The sequence below is a fragment of the Sciurus vulgaris genome, assembly GCF_902686455.1.
Source record: "Sciurus vulgaris genome assembly, chromosome: 12".
Lineage (NCBI taxonomy): Eukaryota > Metazoa > Chordata > Mammalia > Rodentia > Sciuridae > Sciurus > Sciurus vulgaris.
Genome location: NC_136473.1, coordinates 54564979 through 54586470, shown reverse-complemented (window position 1 = coordinate 54586470; position 21492 = coordinate 54564979). Strand labels below are relative to the sequence as shown.

The window sequence follows — 21492 nt, the reverse complement described above, 5'->3', positions numbered from 1 at the left end:
TTCTATACACAGACATCTTTCTTTTTAAATCCACCCTGCCTCTCACTGCAGACCTGTGCTATTCCTGGATTTCTTCATCCAGAGCCCCTTCAGTTGTTTTCCTTCTTGGCTATATCCTCCAGGTTCTTCTTCTTTTTTTTTTTTTTTCTCCAACAATGATGCAGTTATTGAGCAGAGGCGATTACTCTATGTTCTCACCTAGGTCCATTGTAAGATGGTTTGCCAGCATCATCAATAAGACTGGTATTAAGGCTAAGACATATGACAAGTTTTCTTTTTTCTTCTCTTCGCCACCGCCCTTCTCCCTCTCCCCCCAGCTTTTCTGTGGTACTAGGGATCAAACCCAAGGCTTTGCTCATGTGTTCTGAGCTATACCCTTGACCCATAACATATTTTCTTTTAAGGCTGGATTCTGATTCCCAGTTCTAGGCTGATCAACTTAATCTGAAAAGAATTTGCAACATGTAAATGTTTTAGGATTAGAGCTGTTGTATACACAGTTAAATTAAAAATAGTTCTACCATCAGTTTATTTGAAGAGTCTTCTAAGAATGTTGAAGGTTATTTTGTTCCAAGACCATGATTATCTTAGTTTAAAAGGGTCTTTCGAAGCCACTGTTCTCTTCACAGCAGAACTCTGGCACTGAATTCAGTGGTCTAGGATTCAGTGAAATGGTGGCCAATTTCTGGTCCCAACCTGGGGAATTTAAAACAAATTAATGATTTATTATAAGACCAATCCTTAATTTTAACACACTGTTCTTTTCGCAATTGTGCATAGTAACAAAATAATTTATGGCATGTAAGGCAAAGGGCTGTATTTAAAATACAGAAAAAGGGACTTAGTTAGCCAAAGATTATTTCTTTGGTTCAGTCTCCAGTTAAGCCTACTATTGAATTATATCAAAATGTAAATAGAATGAATAATTCACATAAATTTGCATTTTAACAGCCTAATTCTAGACCCTCACACCTTTTAGTACTACATTATCAGTGAACCATTTTTGTATCAAACTGCTACTATTAGCATAATGCTAAATTCTTTATATCTCAATTCTAGTAGGCAGATACTATTTTTATCCTTTTTGCAGGTGGGAAAATTGAGGGTCAGAGAACCTAGTGGTCACACAGCTACTAAAAACATTTCATTTAGTTTGGAAGAATGATTTCCTTGAATTATTTGGTACCAGGGTGAGTAATATGGGGGCAACTTTCTTCTGAGGGGTACCTCATCCTCCCAGTCTGTAAGTTCTCTGAGACGAGCCTGCTTTTCATCCTCCACTATGACCTGCACATAGTGCTTAGTAAGTGTTTCCTAAATAAATGATGTGTGCTGAGAAAGAATTTTAATGGAGGAAGATTTTTTAAAGCAATAAACATGACATATCATGGTCTATATTTAATCTGTTCTTAAACAATTTCCAAATTAGAAACCTCAGGGAACTGAACATGAAATGCAAATCATTGCTAACCCAGACAAAAATTCAGCCCCAAAAAATCTAATCAGAGGGCTAGGGGTGTAACTCAATGGTGGAGCATTTGTCCAGCATGTGCAAGACCTGGGTTCAATCTCCATGACTACAAGAATAAATAAATATAAAAGAAATCTAATCACAAAGACTGGCCTAATGGTAAAGCTCAACAACCCTAGGCTTGGATAAGCAATTTAATCTTGCTTTCTCTTAGTCTGTGAAAAGCCCTTCCCCAAAGACTCCTGCAGCAGTCTGTGTCTTGTTCTGTGGTAGTGGGTATAGTCTGGGCATCTGGATATTTTGATATAGCCAAGCTTCAGAACCTTCAACCAAACCACAGCAATTGGCTCTCCATAACCAATCTTGGGCCCACTCTGATCCCTACGCTTCCTCTCCTTTTCTTCTTTGTGGTTAGGGTAATCTTTTCAAAATGAAAATTTAATCATTCTCCATTCTTCTTAAAACTTTTCAACAGTTTCCCATTCTCAGACTGGAGGCCCAAAACCTGAATATGGCCAGGAAAATCTTTCTTATTCTGCAGGGGATTGAACCTAGGGCCTTGTGTGTGCTAAGCACACGTTTATCGCTGAGCTATGCCCCCAGGCCTCTGTATTTTTTTTAGTTCTTCAAACATGTCATGCTCCATCCACCACAGGGCCTTTGCACAAACTTCTCTGTGTGAATGTGTTACCCTTCTTGCCTAGTTAACTTTAAGCTTATCCTTCAGCTCAGATCATTTCGTCAGGGAAACCTTCTCCAGTCTACTATATGCTCGTATAGCATCATATAAACTGATTCACAGCATTTATGGAGGGTGGATCTTATGGCTACTTCCATGCTAATTCTATTGAATCGCCCTGAGTGTAGAAAACTTGTGTCTATTTTCACCTCACACCTTAGTGTGAAAACCTATCACACTAACTGGCTCTCAAATTATTTACTGAATGAATAAAAATGTGCCCAACATCAAATCGGTCACCCAGTCCATCTGATGTCACCTCCACATATCTTTTAGAGTCCATTTATACCTTCCCATCTCATCATCATATCTGGTCTAAACCACTAAGTAACTCAGTGGTCTGTATACCCTCCCTCTTGTCTCTCTCTAGTGTCTTAACCGCAGCCAGGGTGATCTTTCCAAAACAGAGCGGGTGAGGGAAGAATGTGTGCCTAGCACAGGCAAGCCTTCATCCCCAGGATCACCGCGCCCCCTGGGCCGAATCTAAAAAATATGTCACTCTTCAAAATCCTTTGATGACTTTCCATTGCTCTTGAAATAAAATTCAGTCACATTATTCTAACACCTAACTCACTACCCACCAAATTACAGTGGTCTTTCTGTTCCACAAATATGCAAGACTTTTCCAGCTTTCAGGATTTTGCTTTTTACTGCTCTCTTTGCCTGAAATATTCTTTATATGACTCATCCTTATTTTTCAGGACTCAGCTAAAATTATGTCGCATTTTCCCTGACAGCTCTATTTAAAGAAACTTTAACTGTGCTCATCATTCTGCTAATTTCCCTTATAGCTCTACCAAAATCTATAACTTTAAAAAGTGTATTTGGCTATGTTCTGTGTCCACGAGAATGTCAGCTCTTTGGAAGCAGGTGTCCTGTCTATTGTGGTCACTGTATCCCCAGGATAGCATGGTGTTCATAGTGGGTGCACAATAGTCATGCTGTTTGCCAGCTTCTGAGGATGTCTGTGCCTCCCCCTACACTGCCTTAGCGGTGGATGTGTGTGACTAATAGGATAAATCAGAAGTGACAGTGTATGACTTTTAAGCCTAGGTCATAAAAGTCATTGCATTTTTCCACCTCAATCTTGAATCACTCATGCTAAGGGAAGCTAACCACCACGCAGAGGCCCACATGGAAAAGCAGTGAGGCCTCCAGCCAACAGCCAGCTTGACAATGCTGTGACTGAACCACCTTGGAGGTGGATCCTCCAGCCATCAATCCTTCACCCAAGACTGCAGCTTCACTGACATCTCAAGAGAGAGCCTCAGCTGCCATTGCCCACCTGAGCAATTCTGGAATTCCCAACCCATGGAAACCCATGAGACATTTAAAAAAAAAAAAAAATCATCATTCATGTTTTAAACCACCAAGTTTTGGAATGATCAGTTCTTCAGCAATAGACAACTAACATACATTCAATCAATGACTCCATGAATAAACAAGTAAGTTTTTCAATATAAATGACTCTGGAGTAGGTCACTAAGTAGGGGGTATCCAAAACTGTTCCTCAGATGACATTGCCTAGCTTGTACTTACTAGCACCATACTTTCAATGGTCTGCAGACCCCAACTTGATCATATCTGTCTAAAACCACTATTTCTATCAGAGGTACCAACAGTCTTACAGAAACAAGAGACTGTGGGGTCATCTTCAGTTCCTCTCTTGCACATTCTCTATGGGCACCATCTTTCCTCACTTCAAATGCTCTGCCATATGAATCTCCACTCCATTTCCACCCAAACCTTCCCAGTTCAATTTAAGAGCACTGTCTTTGGAGTGTGACATGTGGGTTTGACCTGGACTGACAATGGTTATTTGCTTTAGTAGCTTGTTAAAGTCCCTTAAGACTCAGTTTCCTCTTCTGCTAAAATGAACCTACTACTTCTACTTCATGGGGATGCTTACAACTAATGTTGATGAGCATGTACACACATGCAAGAGTGTCACTTAACACAGTTCCGGATGCATGAGATATTTTAAATCCTAGCAAATATCTTAAAGGTAGACTGAGTCCCCATTTTACAGAGGAGCAATAAAATTCAGAGAAGTTGAGTATCTGGCCTAACACCACACAGCTAGAATGTGCCAGGCTTGTGGCACTACGATGCCTGAATCCCATCCCCCACTTCAGACCATCCCACCCTGCACCACTGCAACAGCTTCTTGGTTGCTCTTCCTGCAGCCCCTGCCTTCTCCACCCTGTTCCGAGCGGAGCAGATGGATTAATATCCTCTAAAACTAACTGGACTGACTATGGTACTACATTGGGCCTGATTGTCCAAATTTGATTTTTCCCTAGGCTTCTCTTGCCCTAGGCAGTCCGACATCCTTCCCCAGTCTTCACAAACCTCACTGCAGCATCCACTGTCCCTGGTGGCCCATCCCACCTGACCCATCACAGCCCAACTCCGGCCCCGTTCATGTGTGCTGTGTTCCTGGCTCAAATAGGCTGCAATGCGGTTCCAGTGACCTCATCTTTCAAATCCTGCTCCTTTGCTTGGTATTCAGTCATTCTCCAAAAGGTTGAGGTCTTATTCTCTATTGGACCATAAGCTCCCTGTGGCTGAGATCATCATCTGGACTTTCTATGTACCTAGACGGTGGTAAATATTTAATTGCTCTGCTGAACATTCATTTGGTTTTGTAGATTTGGAAAGAATTACAAACTGTCCTCTGAAATACGCAAGGGAGAACACCTTTTGCTTCTAGCTAATGAGGTTTCCTCCTAGCAGAGGAATTGGAACGAGGGTCCAGTTTCCTCTTGCTTTGGAAGCCTGCCTGGAGTCCCTCAGCCAACAGAGGTTTTGCACTCACGGTCTTGAGGGGACACACTGCTCCACCAGTTCTGCAAGGCAGGAGTCCTACTGACATATCCTGACAAGCTCTCCTCCCAGACCTTCCTCACCTCCCGGGCCTCACACTCTCTTCAGCCCGAAGCTATGCCCCTAGCTCCCCACTTTCCTTTACCACAACCTCCCTTCATCCTTGAAGTTTCAAATGTAGGGAGCCAGGAAAGGAGGAAGGGAGGAACCCTCCGCACCCCTCTAACTTCCTTTTGCACCCAGACCCACACACATTCCTTCCCTCAGCAGGGTCCTTAAATATGCTCCCTGAGACAGCAAGCCCAGGGAATGTGCTGATCTGTGGCCCTGGCAAGGTTAAACTTAGAGGTCAAGACCACTTGACCTGACTCACCACTCTGGTAAAATGGCAGAGAATAGTGTCTTTGGTAAGTGGTTTCTTTATACCAGGAGTCCACAGGCTTCGAATGTCTTAGATAACAACAAGATCGAATGAGCGTTTGTTGGTCTAATTGAGGCTGATACGGAGTTTTTCTCTGGGGTGGAATTGCCAAGTCTATGAGTGGTCTAAATGCAAAGAGAAATAGCTCGTTGAGTACCTACTGCAAGAAAAGAGGTCCATTTTCTCATCAGCCACAGCGCATTCCCCAGAAGTGGTGCTGGGCCTCGCAAAGTTGCAACAAGTAACAGGGATTTCAGTTTCTCTTTAGCTTCCCTCCTCCTCCTCCCGAATGGCAGGTCACAGAAGGCAGCCCTCCTCGCAACCTCCACTGACTCCGCCCACCCACAGCTGCGCCCGAGCTCCACATTTCCCCTGGGCCTTTGCCCATTGAAATTTTTCTATGCATGTTTGGGTCCTTCAAGAAACCAGTGCATTCTTTTAACTGGACCAGCACTGTGGCGCATCTTGGTGTTTAATAGGTCTAAAGTCAATTACAACCCTCTTATACTTCTATTCAAATACTCTCCAAATATAAAAGTAAATAAGAATCAAAGTGTAATGGCAAAATATTTCCTTGTATCCTCGTGGGAATCTTCACTACCAGTACTGCTTGTTTGAGATATGAAAGTATACACTCATGTACAACTTTGGCGATATATATTAAGACCTTGAAAATAGACCTATATTTTGTCTCAACAATTCTAACAATTAGGAATATTAACACTTAGTTCTAAGAATGTTTCCAAAGTGTTTTTATGATAATAAAAAGAATGAGGACATCTTTAGGTGAAAAACGAAATTAGGGAATTAGCTGACGGGAGATAGAGGTACCAATTACCCTGATCTGACCATTACATATTGTAGACATGTATTGAAATATCACACTGTATCCATAAACATGTACAATTACTGTCAATTACAAATGAGAATATATTTTAAAAAAGAAAAATAGGGGATTAGTTAGCCAGTAATACAAACATATCTAGAAATGCCACGCAACCATTAAAACTAATGGGATAGAATTATAATTTTGAGGTGGAAAGTCTACAATATATTATTAAATTTAAACAAAGGTTTTGATTGGATTATACATTTTAAATGGATGAGTTGTATGGCATATGAATTACTTCAAAAAACCTTTTATCAAAGAAAAGATTCCATAATACTACCCCCACCCCCAACTCCTCCTATTTTGGTGTGAATCTGCATGATTAGCTCTGGGTGATAACATTATGGGTAATTTTCCATTTTTTTAATATCAATGTCTTCTTCTGTCTCATCCTCCTCCTCCTTCTTCTTCTTCTTCTTTTTTTTTTTTTTTTTTAGTATTGGGGATTGAACCCAGATGTGCTTTATCACTGAGCTACATTGCCAGTCTGTTTTATTTTTTATTTTGAGACAGGATCTTGCTAAATTGCTGAGGTTGTTCTTGAACTTGGAATGCTCCTGCCTCAGCCTCCTGAGACACTGAGATTATAAGTGTGCACCACACAGCCAGCTTACTATCATATCTTCTAAATATTCTGTTTAATATGTTTTGGTTTTGTGGTTCTAGGGGTTGAACCCTGGGGGCTCACTTGTGCTAGACAAATGCTCTACTACTGAAGTACATGCATAGCCCTTCCTAAATTTTATTTTGAGGCAGGGTCTTGCTAAGTTGCTGAGGGTCTTGCTAGGTTACCCAGGCTGGCCTTGAACTTGCAATGCTCCTGCCTCAGCCTCCTAAGTAACTGAAATTATAGATGTGCATCATCACTGTGCTAGGTGTGTGTGTGTGTGTGTGTGTGTGTGTGTGTGTGTGTAATAAAATAGTATATATTTACATATGCTGTAAAATAAGTGAAGTGAGCTGCTATAGATGTAAAAGTATTAAATGTTGACTGTTTATTTAGGAATATCTAAATCCAATCAAGGTTGACTAGGATAGTATTACATGATATATCATTTACTGTGACCACATCATACAAAGAGGTGACTAGAACTACTCACTAATAATAATGTTGGAGTTTAGGGGTGTAGCTCAGTGATAGAGCACTTGCCTAGTGTGTGAGAGGCCCTGGGTTCCATCCTCAGCATAAAACCAAAAAATTCATAATCTTTTCCTGATTGTGTAAAAACTTGATTGCCTTGTGGAAATGGAATGACTCTGCCTGAAGTTTAGAAAAAGCAAGAATAAGAATCTCACCAGGCTATGGGAGATGTGTTTCGTGGGTGAGAGCGCTCTGTTGTGGATGGGCCTGGAGAAGCCTTAGGAACACCCACCCACCTCTGCTTGTTCTTATTTCATGCTCAATAGATATTTGGCCTTGTAATATGGGTACCTTAAGTGGTGGATGGTGGTACTCCTTTTCCTATGGACTGTGTCTCCCACTGTCCCTGCTGTCAATCAGAATATTAGCTGTCTGGTGAACATGTCAGTTTCCTGTGAGTTTGGGTTCTGTGTGACCATCACTGTCAGTCTGGTCACTTCTGTGCCACTGGGGTTCTGATCCTGGTGAACACCCCTATGTCTACTGCTGCTGGACTGCCAGCTTGCCTCCACCTTCACCCGGAGTGTTTCTCAAGACTAAAACATTCTGCTTTTTCAAATAACAGAAAAGCACCCTTATGAAGACAAGATTTTCACTTGAAGGGCTGTAATCTAAAACAACACCTTGGTGGAGGAAGATATCTGGGGAAGGTAAGCCATTAGACATCTATCAAGTGATTCCACAATTGCAATAACTAAATTTAGATACTTGCTTCAGGTGGCACCGTTGGATATCACACAAAGAAGCACAGCATGGCTCCTGTGCATAGAAGGACCTGCAAATTTGTGACACTAGAATGCAATCTTTCTAATTTCTATTCTATTTTTAGGATTTTTTTTCACCTTGGAACAAAATTGGACATGAATAATAAAATTCTTGCCTTAAAAATCCCCCTCCTCCCCTCACCCCTTCAAATATGAACCCAAGACTGGTCCTAAGAACCACAGTATTTCCTGTCTTGGTAGCATTTTGTTTAGATTTTTACTTTTTATTCTTATTCTTCACTAGGCACTTAATAAACTTAAAGGTTGACATTTTCATCTTAATGCTAAACTTTGGCAGGCACAAGTCTCGTAAGAGCCAAGTAGAGTCAGGTTCCTTTATAGAGCCATCCTCTGGTAGGACTGATATTTGGGTATAAGTCAGATGGAGTATGGTGATGGTGGTCAGCAGAATAGGGTCACTGTCAGAGTGCACAGAGAACAAAGAGATGCCCCTGTGCCTTGCACAACTCTGGCAGTGGACCCTATTGCCCTTCTTATCAGTCCCCTAGTAATGAGAGTACTAAGCTAGGCAGGGTGGTGTGTGCCTGTCGCCCCAGCTACTGAGAAAGCAAAGGCAGGAGGATCCCTTGAGCCCAAGAATTCAAGGTCATCCTGGGCAACATAATGAGTCCCTGTCTCAAAACAAAAAACAAGAACAAACAAACAATAACAGAAAACAAAAGTACAGTTGATTATAATTATTTGAGTTAAAACTAAAAGCCTTGAACTGGGAATTGGAAAATATGGATAAATTTAAGTCTAGTATTTACTTTGTATAACCTCAGTCAAAACATCACTTCTCTTGCTACTTTTCATTCATCTGATTGGACCAGGATGACCTCAAAGCTACTTCCAGTCTGGTCATGTAAGTATAGACTATAGGCTGCTCCAAAGTCTGGTTGCCATAGCTCCTTTCTGTCCACATGGAGAATCATTGGGGTTTGGCTATACCAAAGTCAACTGGGAGAGGAGAAATTTGTAACATATACTAGATGATGAACTTGGGGTAATCGTAACCATATGTTGAATGCTTAATGTGTTATGGAATTTTATATCATTTATTTTATTTAGCAGATTAAGGCAGTTGATACTCAGAAGGAATGAAAATTGACTAAGATCAAACATTTCATAAATTACTCAAATTCCTGCTTCCCTAAACTTAAAAAAAAAATGAGATCAAAGTACCTCTGGTTTTTATTTTTCTTTTTATGAAAACCAGACCTAGAAAGGCAGAAACCATTTAGGCCAAATTTGTAACTTCCCTGAGAAAGAAACTGAATCCTAGTAAATTTAAGTTATTGGGCCAACTTGAAATTCTAAAGGCATGGTATTTTAAAAATTCCTTTGATGATTTAATAAGATTCTTTGTTTGCTGTTGATTGTAAAAACAACATGTTCATTAGAAAAAAAACGTTGAAAGCTGGATGTGGTAACACACTCCTGTAATTCCAGTGACTCAGGAGGCTGAGGCAGGAGGACCATGAGTTCAAAGCCAGCCTCAGCAACTTAGTGAGACCCTAAGCAATTTAGTGAAACCCTGTATCAAAATAAAAAATAAAAAGACTGGGGGTGTAGAGCAGTGTTAAAGTGCCACAAGGTGATTCCTGATACCACACACACACACACACACACACACACACACACAAAGAAAGAAAGAAAAATTTGGAAAATAGAAAAGGATTAAAATATAAAATACAAAATACTATTAATCTTATAACTCATTAAAAAAAAAAAAAAAACACTGTTGGGACTAGAGGGTATATATAGCTCAGTGGTAGAGCTCGTATTTAGCATGAGTGAGGCCTTGGGTTTGATCTCCAGCCTAAAAAGAAAAAAAGGAATAAAAGAAAAGAACTCCCCTCCCCCCCATAACAGCAACAAAACCCAACTTTTTTGATAGTTGGTGTCTTTCCTTCTTAATCTTTTTTATCCACTAAGTAATACTTATTATTGTTACCATTATTATTATGAAGATTGTGTCACCCATAAATATCATTCTAGCTTTGGTGACATTCTTGGAAATTAATACTAATGTGTCTCACCTGGGTGTTTTCTTCACACTATAATCATAATGAATTCTTGCCAGTTGCCCAGGGTAATAGCCTTGGAGATCCTTTCCTCTGTGAACAATGAATTGACTACGAAGAAGGAAAAGAGTTGATTTTTAAAAAGGCAATTATTACAATTAGCTCTTTAAAGAAGAACATCAGCAGTTAGATGATAGAAATACATTTGGACTTTGTCCCCTGTTCCTGGCAACTGAAACCTGCAAAATTTCCTGATAGTGTCTGACATAATGAGCTCCTTCCATACCTGAGTTGATGACACCTGCAGGCCTCCAGTCCCCTCTCCACAACCTCCAGTATCAGTTAAAAAAGAGAAAAAGTGCACTGCCTTTTCAGGATTCATAAGGAAATACTTCAGATATCAGGTATTAGGTTCAAAATATTAGGAAAAAAGAAAGGATATATAAACTATGTGTGACAAATATTGATAATTATAGAATAAGAAAATGAGTAAGTGGGGGCTTATTTTTTCTACATTTGACGTGTATGTATAATTTCTAAGTTAAAAAAAAAAAACATTGTAAGTATAAAGGAGCTATAGATAAAGCAGCACTGTGACGTCAAAGCATGATGTGCTTATAAGCCTGGACGAGGGCCTCTACCCCAGCTGGGAGTGCTGGGGTGTGAGGAAGTTTTGAAGCATAAACACGAACCAGTGGGGTGAGGGTTAGGAGGGAGTGCTTCTAGGGTATGAACGTGAGATGATTTTGCACAACCCGGAACATAGTGATGTTGCAGTTTGGATATTAAATGTTCCCCAAAGGTTCATGGGTTAAAGGCTTGGTGTCCAGCCCCTGGTGCTATTAGGAGATGGGGGAACCTTCAGGATGTGGGGCCTACGTTGTGGAAAGTGTGACCTCAAAAGGTATCGTGAAACCCCACCCCTTTCCTTTCTCCTCTCCTTTGCTTCCCAGCCATGAGGTGAGCAGTTTGCTCTACTACACACTCCTTTGCCATTACCATCAGGTAGGCCTCCCAGAGGCCCAAAGCAGCAGGACTGCTAGATGTTAGACTGGAAGCTCCAAAACTATGAGCCAAAATAGAATTTCTCTTCATAAGTTAGTTATCTTAATTGTTTTATTATAGTAACAGAAAGCTGACTAACTTCAGTGATATCAGGGAAGACCAGGCTAGAGGGTCAGGGTACTCAGATTTAAATTCTGAATTACATCTTATTTTATAACAAATTACTTTTCCTTTTATTTTATAGTTACAACACCATATAGATATTTTAAAATTATGTGTGGGTACATTATATGATTAATGAATTTTATTTCAAAAGTATAGCATAGACACTGTGAAATATTTGTTATAAGAAGACAGTGGCGTTCCAATTGTTTTTCCAATTGGAATTTCTTCACCCAGTATAAGGTTGACATTATTATGGAGAGTTGAGTTATAGAAGCAACTTTTAGCAACAGCATTTTCAATTCTGAATAAGCCTGTTTTAAAAGAAAAAAGTGTTGTGTCTGAAAGTTTTGGAATCGCTAATGTAGAGAGTCTTTGTAACATTTTGAAGAAGATTAATGACATGACGCAGAAAGATTTTCTCTGTTGGGAATGTGGCTAACAAATCGAGAATGCTTGGGTATGAGGGCAATCTGGCTGTGACCCCTGTCACCCTATTGACTGCCAGGGCTGATTCCACTGATCTGACTGACTAAGTGGGTATCCCCTTCCTCCCTCACCATTCCATGCGTGTCCCTCCTGAAGCAGTGTACTCAAAGGGAAGGACCTTCCCAGAGAAAGGACTGTTCTGTCAAAGTCATGTGAGCAGCTGCACTCCCCTGCTAGAACCACCAAACAAGCTCTCAAATTTGAGAAAACTCTAACGAGAAGTAAAAAGACTATTAGGATATGATGAAATTCTGAATAATGTGGTTGAAATGTATATGGAGATGACTGACATGTTGATAAATGTAAAGAGAGTGATGTTATGTGCTACCACACAAAATGATAACTATTCCACCAATGTATGTATACTTCACAACATATGTGGTACAAGATAAAAACGTACAGTGTTCTGTCAATTAAAAAAAAAAAGAAATGTGGAAAGAGAGGAGAGAACTGGTTGGGGATATTTTAGGAGGTGGGATTAAGGATAAAAGAGAGAGAAGTGTCTGAGACAAGGCATTGCAAAGAACACTACCATTCCCTTGGAGGAGGAATATAGGAAGGTGACCATCACTGGGAAATTGTCATTATAGAGTCTGTGATGCCTGGGTACGTGGGGTCTTTTTGAATTTTCCACAACTTCTGAGCACTCCATAGATGCCATGAGAATTCATAGAAAAGGAGAGCAAGTTAAAGTAGCACATGGTTTGCATAAAGTAAGCTCACTAAATATATTGGATGATGGATGCAAACAATGCCTTGGGTTCAATCAACATTTACTGAATACAGATAAGGTCTGCAAATGCAAAGCTAGGAAGCAGTCCTGGATCTCAAAAATCTTCTTTACATGCTGAAATAGTGACCCAAATGAAGGGCCAAAGGGGCATCAAGGAGGAAGGGGTGTTTAGGGTTGGGGCAGGTAAAAAGGATTGAGAAGATACTTCAGGTAAGGGGAACTATAGAAACCAAGAGTCAGACAGAGTTGGGCATACAGTAGAGTGTGCAGGGGTGTGTGTCAGTCAGCTTTTCAATACTGTAACAAATACCTGAGATAACTTAAAAAGAAGAAAGGTTTACTTTGGCTCATAGTTTTGGAGGTCTCAGTCCCTAGGTGGTTCCTTTGCTTTTGGGTCTGAGGCAATGCAGCACATCATCATGGCAGCATGGAGTAGAGCAAATCTGCTCACTTCATAGTGGCTGGGAAGGGAAGGGAAGAAAGGAGGGACCAGGGTCCAAATATCCCCTTCAAGGGCATTCTTTCAGTGATATAACCTCCTCCCACTAGATCCCACCTCCTAAAGGTTCCAACACCTCCAAGTAGTGCCACCGACTGAGGAACAAGTCATTATCTCTTGGACCTTTGGGGTACATTCAAGATCTAAACTATAGCAGGTGGCCAGAGTGGGCCTGACTCTCAAGTTTGAAGGGCAAGTGCTGAGCAGGGCAGCTGTGTCTGTGTCTCTGCACAAACAGGACCTCAGGGAGTTCTGATTCTCAGAAAAACCACAGGCTGTCTGGGCCTGCCCAGCGGGTTGGATAATATGATTGAGCCCTGAATAGTAAATAATGGCAAGGGATTAAGTCATAAGAGGAAAGAGAAGTTGGCATACAAATAGGGAACAAATGACATTTCTGAATGCATGGGAGTCAGAGACGAAGCTTCCTGAGGTACTCTTCAGACATCTCAGACAACACCTTGGAAGGATTCCCTCCAGCCATATTGGAGTTCGTGAAGAATCTGCTGGGGTTTCAAAAGGACACCGAGGTCTCACACCATCACTTTTGCAGTAGGCCATGTTTTGACTGGGGGTTCTATGCCCGTGTGCATCAACAAATGCCGCTGAATCGGGGAGTGAACTAAGCGCTCTCCCTGGGAGAGGTGTGTAAAGCTGTTGTGAGAACTGAGAAGCCCTTCCCCCGCACCAAGTGACACTCCTGCAGTCCTGTGGGGGTGTCTCTTGGCAGATTTCCACCGGAGTGGAGAGAGAGGGAAAGTGGCTGTTCTGAGGTGGCCGTGGGAGGGAGGGCACGCTGGGTGGAGAGGTCCACCTCTTTGGGTAAGTTTTCCAAGCTGCTTCATGTGACTTGCACCTCAAACATCTTATCAATTCAGAAATTAAAATACCAGTATTTTGGAGGGAAATTTTTACCTCCTAAGTGGCTACACAGTACCCAGCCACTCCTCTAGAGATGCCGTCTGAGGCAAAAACCCACGGATGTTGGTGAGTGTGTGAACCGACTTTGCAGACTTGGCTCTGGAGCCTTGCCCAGGGATCTTCCCAGACCAAGTCTATGGACTTGGCTTTCAAGATTTTTGAATTAGCTGTAGAAAGCACTTTCCTTCTCCTGGGGTGGGAGCAGTCAGTCCAGCCAGGTCCAAGCCCATCATGCATTATTTACAAGTCCCCGACAGCTTGGCTCTTTGAGATGACGTGTTCAATCCACAGAAGAGCAAACCTGTCCCCTGGGAGGGTGACTGTAACTGGAGCAGGATCTGGGCTGTCTCAGACAAAGTTCAATATGCACAGGCGAGGGCAGAGGTGCTGGACCACAGGCCTGAGGCAGCCTGAGTCACTGTGACTCTGCTCTTCTCCTTACACCTGCGCTGTGCCTCCTGCTTTATAAATCACTTTTACAGAGATGATCTCCTGTAATTTTCACTGTCACCTTGCAAGGTAAATATTATTAACTCTCTGTTTTAGAAGAGTGAAAAGAGGCTCAGGGAGGTTAAGTGAACTTTCTAAATATCGCCGTAGTAAATGCCAAAACCATGAATCAAACTTAGTTCCCTAAACCCCACGTCACACCCAGAGAGTCATCTATGTGTGTGTGTGATGATTTTTTTTCCAAGAGGGTTCAACACTATTTCTGTATGAACTTGGTGATTCTCCTACTTATGAACAGATAGCAAGTAGACATGGTGTAGCAAAAGGAAAAGAAAGCCAACTAAGACATTCAGGTGGACTGTTATTCTAATTCAATAAAAAGTACTTATACATGCAGTAGCCCTAGGATGGCGGCTGGCGTTAGGCCAAGAGGTGGCGCATAATTAGAGTTAACACGGCGGAATTTACTTTTGCTTGATTAGTTAATGTCTCCTTTGTGCTAGTGGTCAACAGATATTCCTCATTCTTTCTTGATTGGTACCGAGGGGCATGTTTCAATTGTGCTAATCCTAAGCTGATTGGCTGCCTTAGGTATATAGGACATTCTCTTCACCTGGGCGGGGGTCCCAGGTTGTAGGACATAGGCCGCATGCCGCACCTCCAAGAAGCAACCCACCTTTAAGAAGCAATAGACCTTTGATAAGCGTAGCCTCTCTGAAAGAGTAGCACTCTCTAAAACTAAGCAAAGTCTCTTTTCCTCTAAGTAAAGTCTCTTTTCCTCTAAGCAAATTCTCTCTTCCTCTAAGCAAAGTCTTTCTTCCTCTCAAAGCCTCTCTTCCTCTAAAACTAAAAGTAAGCAAAGCCTCTTTTCCTCTATAAACTAGCGAGCAAGCAAACAAGCAAGGAAGTAGCTCAGATAAAGAAAATAGAAGTAGTTCAGTTCCAGTCCACGTCTGATAAATTACCGCAAGATTGTTGCTGTGGGCGGCAACATATACAAGCTCTGATACGTTTCCACTGTTCTGGGTGCTAGGGACGCAGTCATGGTAGACATGGTCTTTTTACCCAAAGTTCCTCCTCTAATAACAAAAACGATATTCAGACAACTAATTAATCATAGACAATGTGGTGAGTACCATAAAAAGTTGGGAAAGTAAGATTCAGAAGGCTAAGGATGAGCTAATACAGAAAACTGGATTAAAAGCAGGGATGGGAGACAAGCAGTCTATCCTGTGGTATCCTAGACTCTACTGGCTCCACACTATCTCTTCAGGGAATGGAAGAGCCTTGGTTATCTCTTCAATAAAACAGGCACAATAATTGTCATTTCCATTAATGGTTACAGGAGAGTAAATGAGATATTTGTACTTGGTAAATAAAATATTCTGTCTATGTTAGGTGTGGCTGTCTTCCTAGGGAAGATGAGCTGACCAGTACCACAGCTGCCTCTGGATCTTTCAGAGACTGCTCCAATTGAAAAACATTTTTTGTGTGTGCTGGGGATTGAGTCCAGGGCCTCAGCACGTGCTTTATCACTATCCCCGCAACCCAATTAATATTTTTAAAATCCATATAAATATGACACAAATTCAGTATCTTTTTATCTTCATCACACTAAATTGAGTGCATTTGAAATGATCTTTTCAGGAACATTCCGAATTCCACAATGCCACAAATAGCCCTGCCCCTGAGTGACAGCTCTCCAGGCTGTGGCTTGGATTTGGTCCCAGTTAACAGTTGCATCTAATAGTATTCTTTTAATGAGAATCATATGTGGTCTCTATTACTTGCAAGTCACTTAATATTTCTTTTTATTAGGTGTCTCTACTGGTTTGCAATTCAGTTTTCCCTGGTACGGCCCTCAGGGTTAGGCAATGAAAGATGAGTTGGATGAACGCTATGCGAAACAGCAGAAGGGCAAGTCCAGGTTCTGTCAGTCACCAGGAGGCCAAACCACAAATAAAGAACAGAATAGTTTTGCTCATTCATTTTTTTTTTAGTTTATTCAACGACTGTACATAGAGAGCCTACCATGTGTGGTTATCTGCTAGGCAGAGGTTATGATAGCAAATTTCAGAAAAAGGCAAGCAAGCCCCACATCAGGGGTACTAACCTGGAGACGTAGCATATTGCAGTGATGACAGGAACCAGTGGTGGAGCCAAACCAGAGTGTATAAATCCCATCTGCCAAGTATTAGCTGCAGGACCTTGGGACAATCACTTACTCATGTGGTGCTTTGATTTCCTCATCTGGAATCCACAGTTGTTATAAAAGTTAAATGAGATAATGTGCACTCAGAATAACATTTGGCACACAATTAAAGCTGTATAAGTATTATCATTCCAGTGATGAGAAAGACAGGAAATAAAGTAATCAGAAGTTGGCAATAAAGAAAAAGGGCGTGAGGTTGGGAGTGACAGAAATGGAGAGGTAGGCAGAGGATGAACACCTCCTCTAGCCAGAGTGGCCAAGAAATGGCTGTCTGACCTTTTGGCAAAACCACTGAGACATACTGGGTGAAAGGGAGGGGGAAGGGGACAGTCCGTGCAGAAGGAAGATCCTGCCCAAAAGCCCTAAGATATGAGAGAAACATGGCCTCCTGAAGGAACTGAAGGAAAAAGGACTTGAGCTAGAAGAAGGTTGGAGAGACGGGCCGGGGTATTTCCTGTAGGACCTTGCAGGCAGTGAGTTTAAATTTTATGATAAATCAATGGGTTGAACCATTTTATTCAAGGTAGGGCTGTGATCAATTAACATTTTATGAAGCTCATTCTGGAGGACAGATTGCTGGAGGAAAAGAGTGGGAGTTGTCATAGATAAGCTGAGAGACAGTGGTGTTCTGGCCCATGTCATGGCACTGAGCTGGAGGCAAGTTGCTGAAATTTGGATCTGGAGTGCCTCCCAAAGGCCCATGTGTTAGAAGTTTGGTATCTAGCTGTGTTTGTCAGCTTTCCATTGCTGTGAAAAATACCTGAAGAAAAAGAAAAAAAAAAAAAAAACAAAACTTAGAGGAGAAAGATTTATTTTGGCTCATTGTTTTGGAGTTTCGGTTCATGGTCAGCTGGCTCCAAGGCAGAAACATCATAATGGAAGGGCATGACAGAGAAAAGCTTTTCACCTCATGGCAGCCATGAAGCAGACAGATGGGTCGGGGAGAAGCCAGGGAAGAGAAATATCCTTCCAGGGCATGTCCCAGTGACCTACCTTCTGCAATTAGTCCTCACCTTCTAAAGTTTCCACCATCTCCCACTATCAGTGAATTATGAATCATCAATGGGTTAATTCACTGATGAGGTCGAAGTCTTATAACTCACTCATTTCCTCAAATTCCCACTTCTGAGCATTGCTATCTTCAACACAGAAGTCTTCAAGAGACACTTTATATCCAAACCATAATACCAGCTCATAATGCTATTTGAAGACAGTAGAAATTTTAGGAGGTGGGCTCTTGTTGGAAGAAGTTAGTTCATTGGGATTGTGCCTTTGAAGAGCACTCTGTCTTCTTCCTGGCCACCATGAGGTGAGCAGCTTTCTCTGTCACATGCTTCAGCCACAGGCCCAAAGCACAGGGTCAACCACCTATGGATTGAAACCACTGAGACTGTGAGCCAAAATAAACCTTTCCTCCCTATTAGTTGTATCTCAGGTATTTTGTCACAGTGATACAAAGCATTCTGGTGAGAGATCTATGTACCATGCTGAGGGATTGGACCTATTCTTTTTGACAAGGCATAAGGTAGACAGAGAACTGCCCCCAGTAAGCACTGCAGGGGGAAGGTGAGCACCAGGTGCAGTGCAGGTGCAAGAAGAGGTGGGGCTATTGCATCAGGCCTCCCCTATTGTGACTCTGATGATAAGCACAAGTGAGCAGATCACAGTCCAGTGGGCCCCAGGACTTGCTGCACTCTGTTGCACCCAAACCCTCAGACTTCCCAGGGGTCTGGCTCAGGCCAGACCCAGTGACTGATTTGGCTCCAAGAAGACCAGACAGCAGAAGCAACAAAGATTTGTTTCCATTTTCTCCAGGAGACAAGACCACACAGTTAAATGGGCCCCACAGTAGACAAAACAATCTCACACACCCACAGAAAGACCAAGGACTTGTAGGGGAGGGAGGAATCAGGAAATACTAGAACCTCTCTACCCTGCTTCCTCCTCAGGTAAATTTCAGGGACCTGTGCTTTTTCTGAAAAGATAATTTTTAAGAGGATTCCACTCGTTTGGTAATTTATGAGTCCAGAGGACTTCTCTGTTGACCAAACATTGTTAAAATAATTAAACACTAAAGTAAACATAAAGCTTGCTCAAATCCATGAAGCCAATGGGGCTGCAAAAGGCTGACCTGAAAGTCGCATTATGTTGCTGCCCCAGCTTCCTGAATTATAAATCTCTGTAGAAGGTGAATGATAGTGGGGTTAGGATTTACAGATTGTTATCCAATACCTCTCAGCAAGATCAATTCAGCACAATAAAGCATGCATAGGACTTTTTATTCCTGTGCTATAGATGATCTTGGAGAATGAGTGAAATTCTTTCTTTGTTTCCATCTGTTCATATTGTAGAAGCGCAGGGGTGGTTTGATTTACCCCAAGCAGAGTAAAAGGTCCATCCAAAATTTGGGCTTGGATCCCTCATACCACTCATTAAAGGACCTTCCTAAGAGAAAACCAACATCCTCCCGATCTCTTGGGAATTTGGAGCTACCTATTTGCTTATATTCTGCAGTATGCATGTGATTCCTTTTTAGGGATTTCTACAACTTTCCCTGAATCCAAAGACGCTCTACTAGACCCCTCTGGCAGCAGTTGTTTCTCAATTAGGGAGCAGGACGACAGATTCTAATAGATTTTTATTTGTTGTCATACTGGGGATTGAACCCAGGGCCTCATACATGTTAGGCAAAGGCACTACCAACTGAGTTATACCCCCAGTCCCTCAGGGTAGCAAATCCTAATTTGTTCCTGACTGCTTTGCCTCAGCCCTGGAAGGCTCTGCATCTGTAATATCATTACCTGGGTGGAATCCCTGGGCGACGGTCAACAAATTCACGTAGTCGTATGGCAGTCATGATGAATGGGAATCTGAAAAAAAATTATAGACTGAAATTTAATATTGCTAGTGTAAACACATAAGCTATTGCTACTGTTTGGATCTGGAGTGTTCCACAAAGACCAATGTGTTGAAGGCTTGCCAACCTTTAGTACTATTAGGAGGTAGTAGAACATTTAGGAGGTGGGTCTTAATGGAAGGAAATTAGGTCATTTGGTGCATGCCCTTGTAGGTGCTATTGGAAATCTGGCCCCTTCCTCCTTCTCTCTTTGCTTTCTGGTTGTCATGAGGTGAACAGGCCTTCACTATGCACTCCTGCCATGATGAACTATGCTACTACAGGCCCAAAGCAATAGGGCCCAGTGGGCCATGGATTGAAGCCTCTGAAACTGTGAGCCAAAATAAACCTTATCCCTTACTATTTGGTTATCTCAGGTCCTCTGTCATAGTGATAGAAAGCTGACTAACACACCTATCTAGTAGTACAAAGTCCATCTTGAAAGAAAAACTGTAAGAAAATTGGCATAGTAGAAGGATTATTCATGTCCTGTTCTAGAAAAGAAAACAAAAGAAGCAAAAAGAAGTAGAAAGTATAAGTGAATAAATACAGATATGCTTTTCTTTAAAAACAAAACAAAAAAACTCTTCTAGAATGTGAGTTGGGCACAGTCTCCTTTCTCACTTCTTAGTGGGCCTTCTTGCTGCACAAGCTCACAAGATAAACATTACATTTCCCAGAGTCTCTACAATGAAATTTCTGGATGTGAATTTTTATCCTTCAGTCAGATGTGTTTGCATGGACTTGGAAGAAGAGAAGAAAACAAGGCAGAGACAATATCTTGCTGCTTTGACCTACTGTCTAGAAAGGCAATAGGGACTGGGGTTGTAGCTCAGTGGTAGAATGCTTTCCTAGCACATGTGAAGCATTGGGTTCCATCCTCAGTACCACATAACAGTAAAATAAAATGAAGGTATTTTGTCCATCTGCCACTAAAAAATAAATACAGGCTATAAAGATATTGTGGTTTCCTGCAGCAGAAATTCAGTGTCTAATATCTAGCTTTAGGGATGTCAAGATATAATTGCTACGAAGGCAGTGGCTGAAATGTATCCCACTGTTCAAACATCAGCTTCAGGGGTGTGCAGAAGGAGCTGTAGAAGTAGTGTTAAGTGGCATTGGGAACAGATTCTTGAACTTGATTGTTCTGTAAGCAGCTTCCTGATTTTTGTGGAATTGCTCTAGAAGCTTCTTGGAGGCCATGTCCAATGATTTTGTAAGCTCTTTGTTCTTTGTATTAAGCCCCATTCTATTTCCCATACTGATCTCAGACTTAAACAAATATGGTTTCTTGTCTAAAATTTCATATTACATCTGATTATTTACAAGAGAATATAGTTTACCATGAGCAAACAACTGTAATTAAATAGTCACACAGCAAAGTCCATAATAGGGAGGGAAACTGAGTGACTGGGGAGGAGGGCAAAAATATGAGAAAGCCATACTCTTTATGGAGTAACTTCTGTGCCTTGTTTTGTACTATATGTATGTGTTACATATATAAATGAAGACAGCTGGGCCTCTGAGTTACATAAACATGGCTACCACAGAAGAACATTGGACTGAGACCCTTGCGGCAAGTCATTTTCTGGCTGTGCATATTGATTACAATACCTCTCTGGAGGATTAAATGAGGCAATAATGTGTGTGAGAGTGTTCTGCAATCTTAAAAGCACCTTTAAGGAAGGAGAACTATGAGTTTCTATTTAGAGTGTGTGGTAGTGTTGAATAGCATGCATTAGCTCCCATTAGCCTCCCAGCAACCCTGCAAAGTATTGCCACTATTTCACTCACAAGAAAACAGGTACCAAGAAGTAAAGCAGCTTGTACCAGGTTACAGGGAAACC

The 21492-nt window shown here is 41.5% G+C and overlaps 1 protein-coding gene across 1 annotated transcript; it reads right to left on the bottom strand.

Moving 5' to 3' along the window:
• Positions 1-210: 210 nt before the first annotated feature.
• On the bottom strand, positions 211-20308 carry SPMIP3 (sperm microtubule inner protein 3). The gene is made up of 4 exons (XM_079107280.1): positions 19551-20308; positions 10294-10389; positions 5410-5582; positions 211-696 (listed from the first exon to the last, which is right to left on the bottom strand). Exons 1-4 carry the CDS (start codon positions 19604-19606, stop codon positions 593-595), a joined length of 429 nt encoding a protein of 142 aa, XP_078963406.1. The 5' UTR covers positions 19607-20308; the 3' UTR covers positions 211-592.
• Between the last annotated feature and the right edge of the window lie 1184 nt (positions 20309-21492).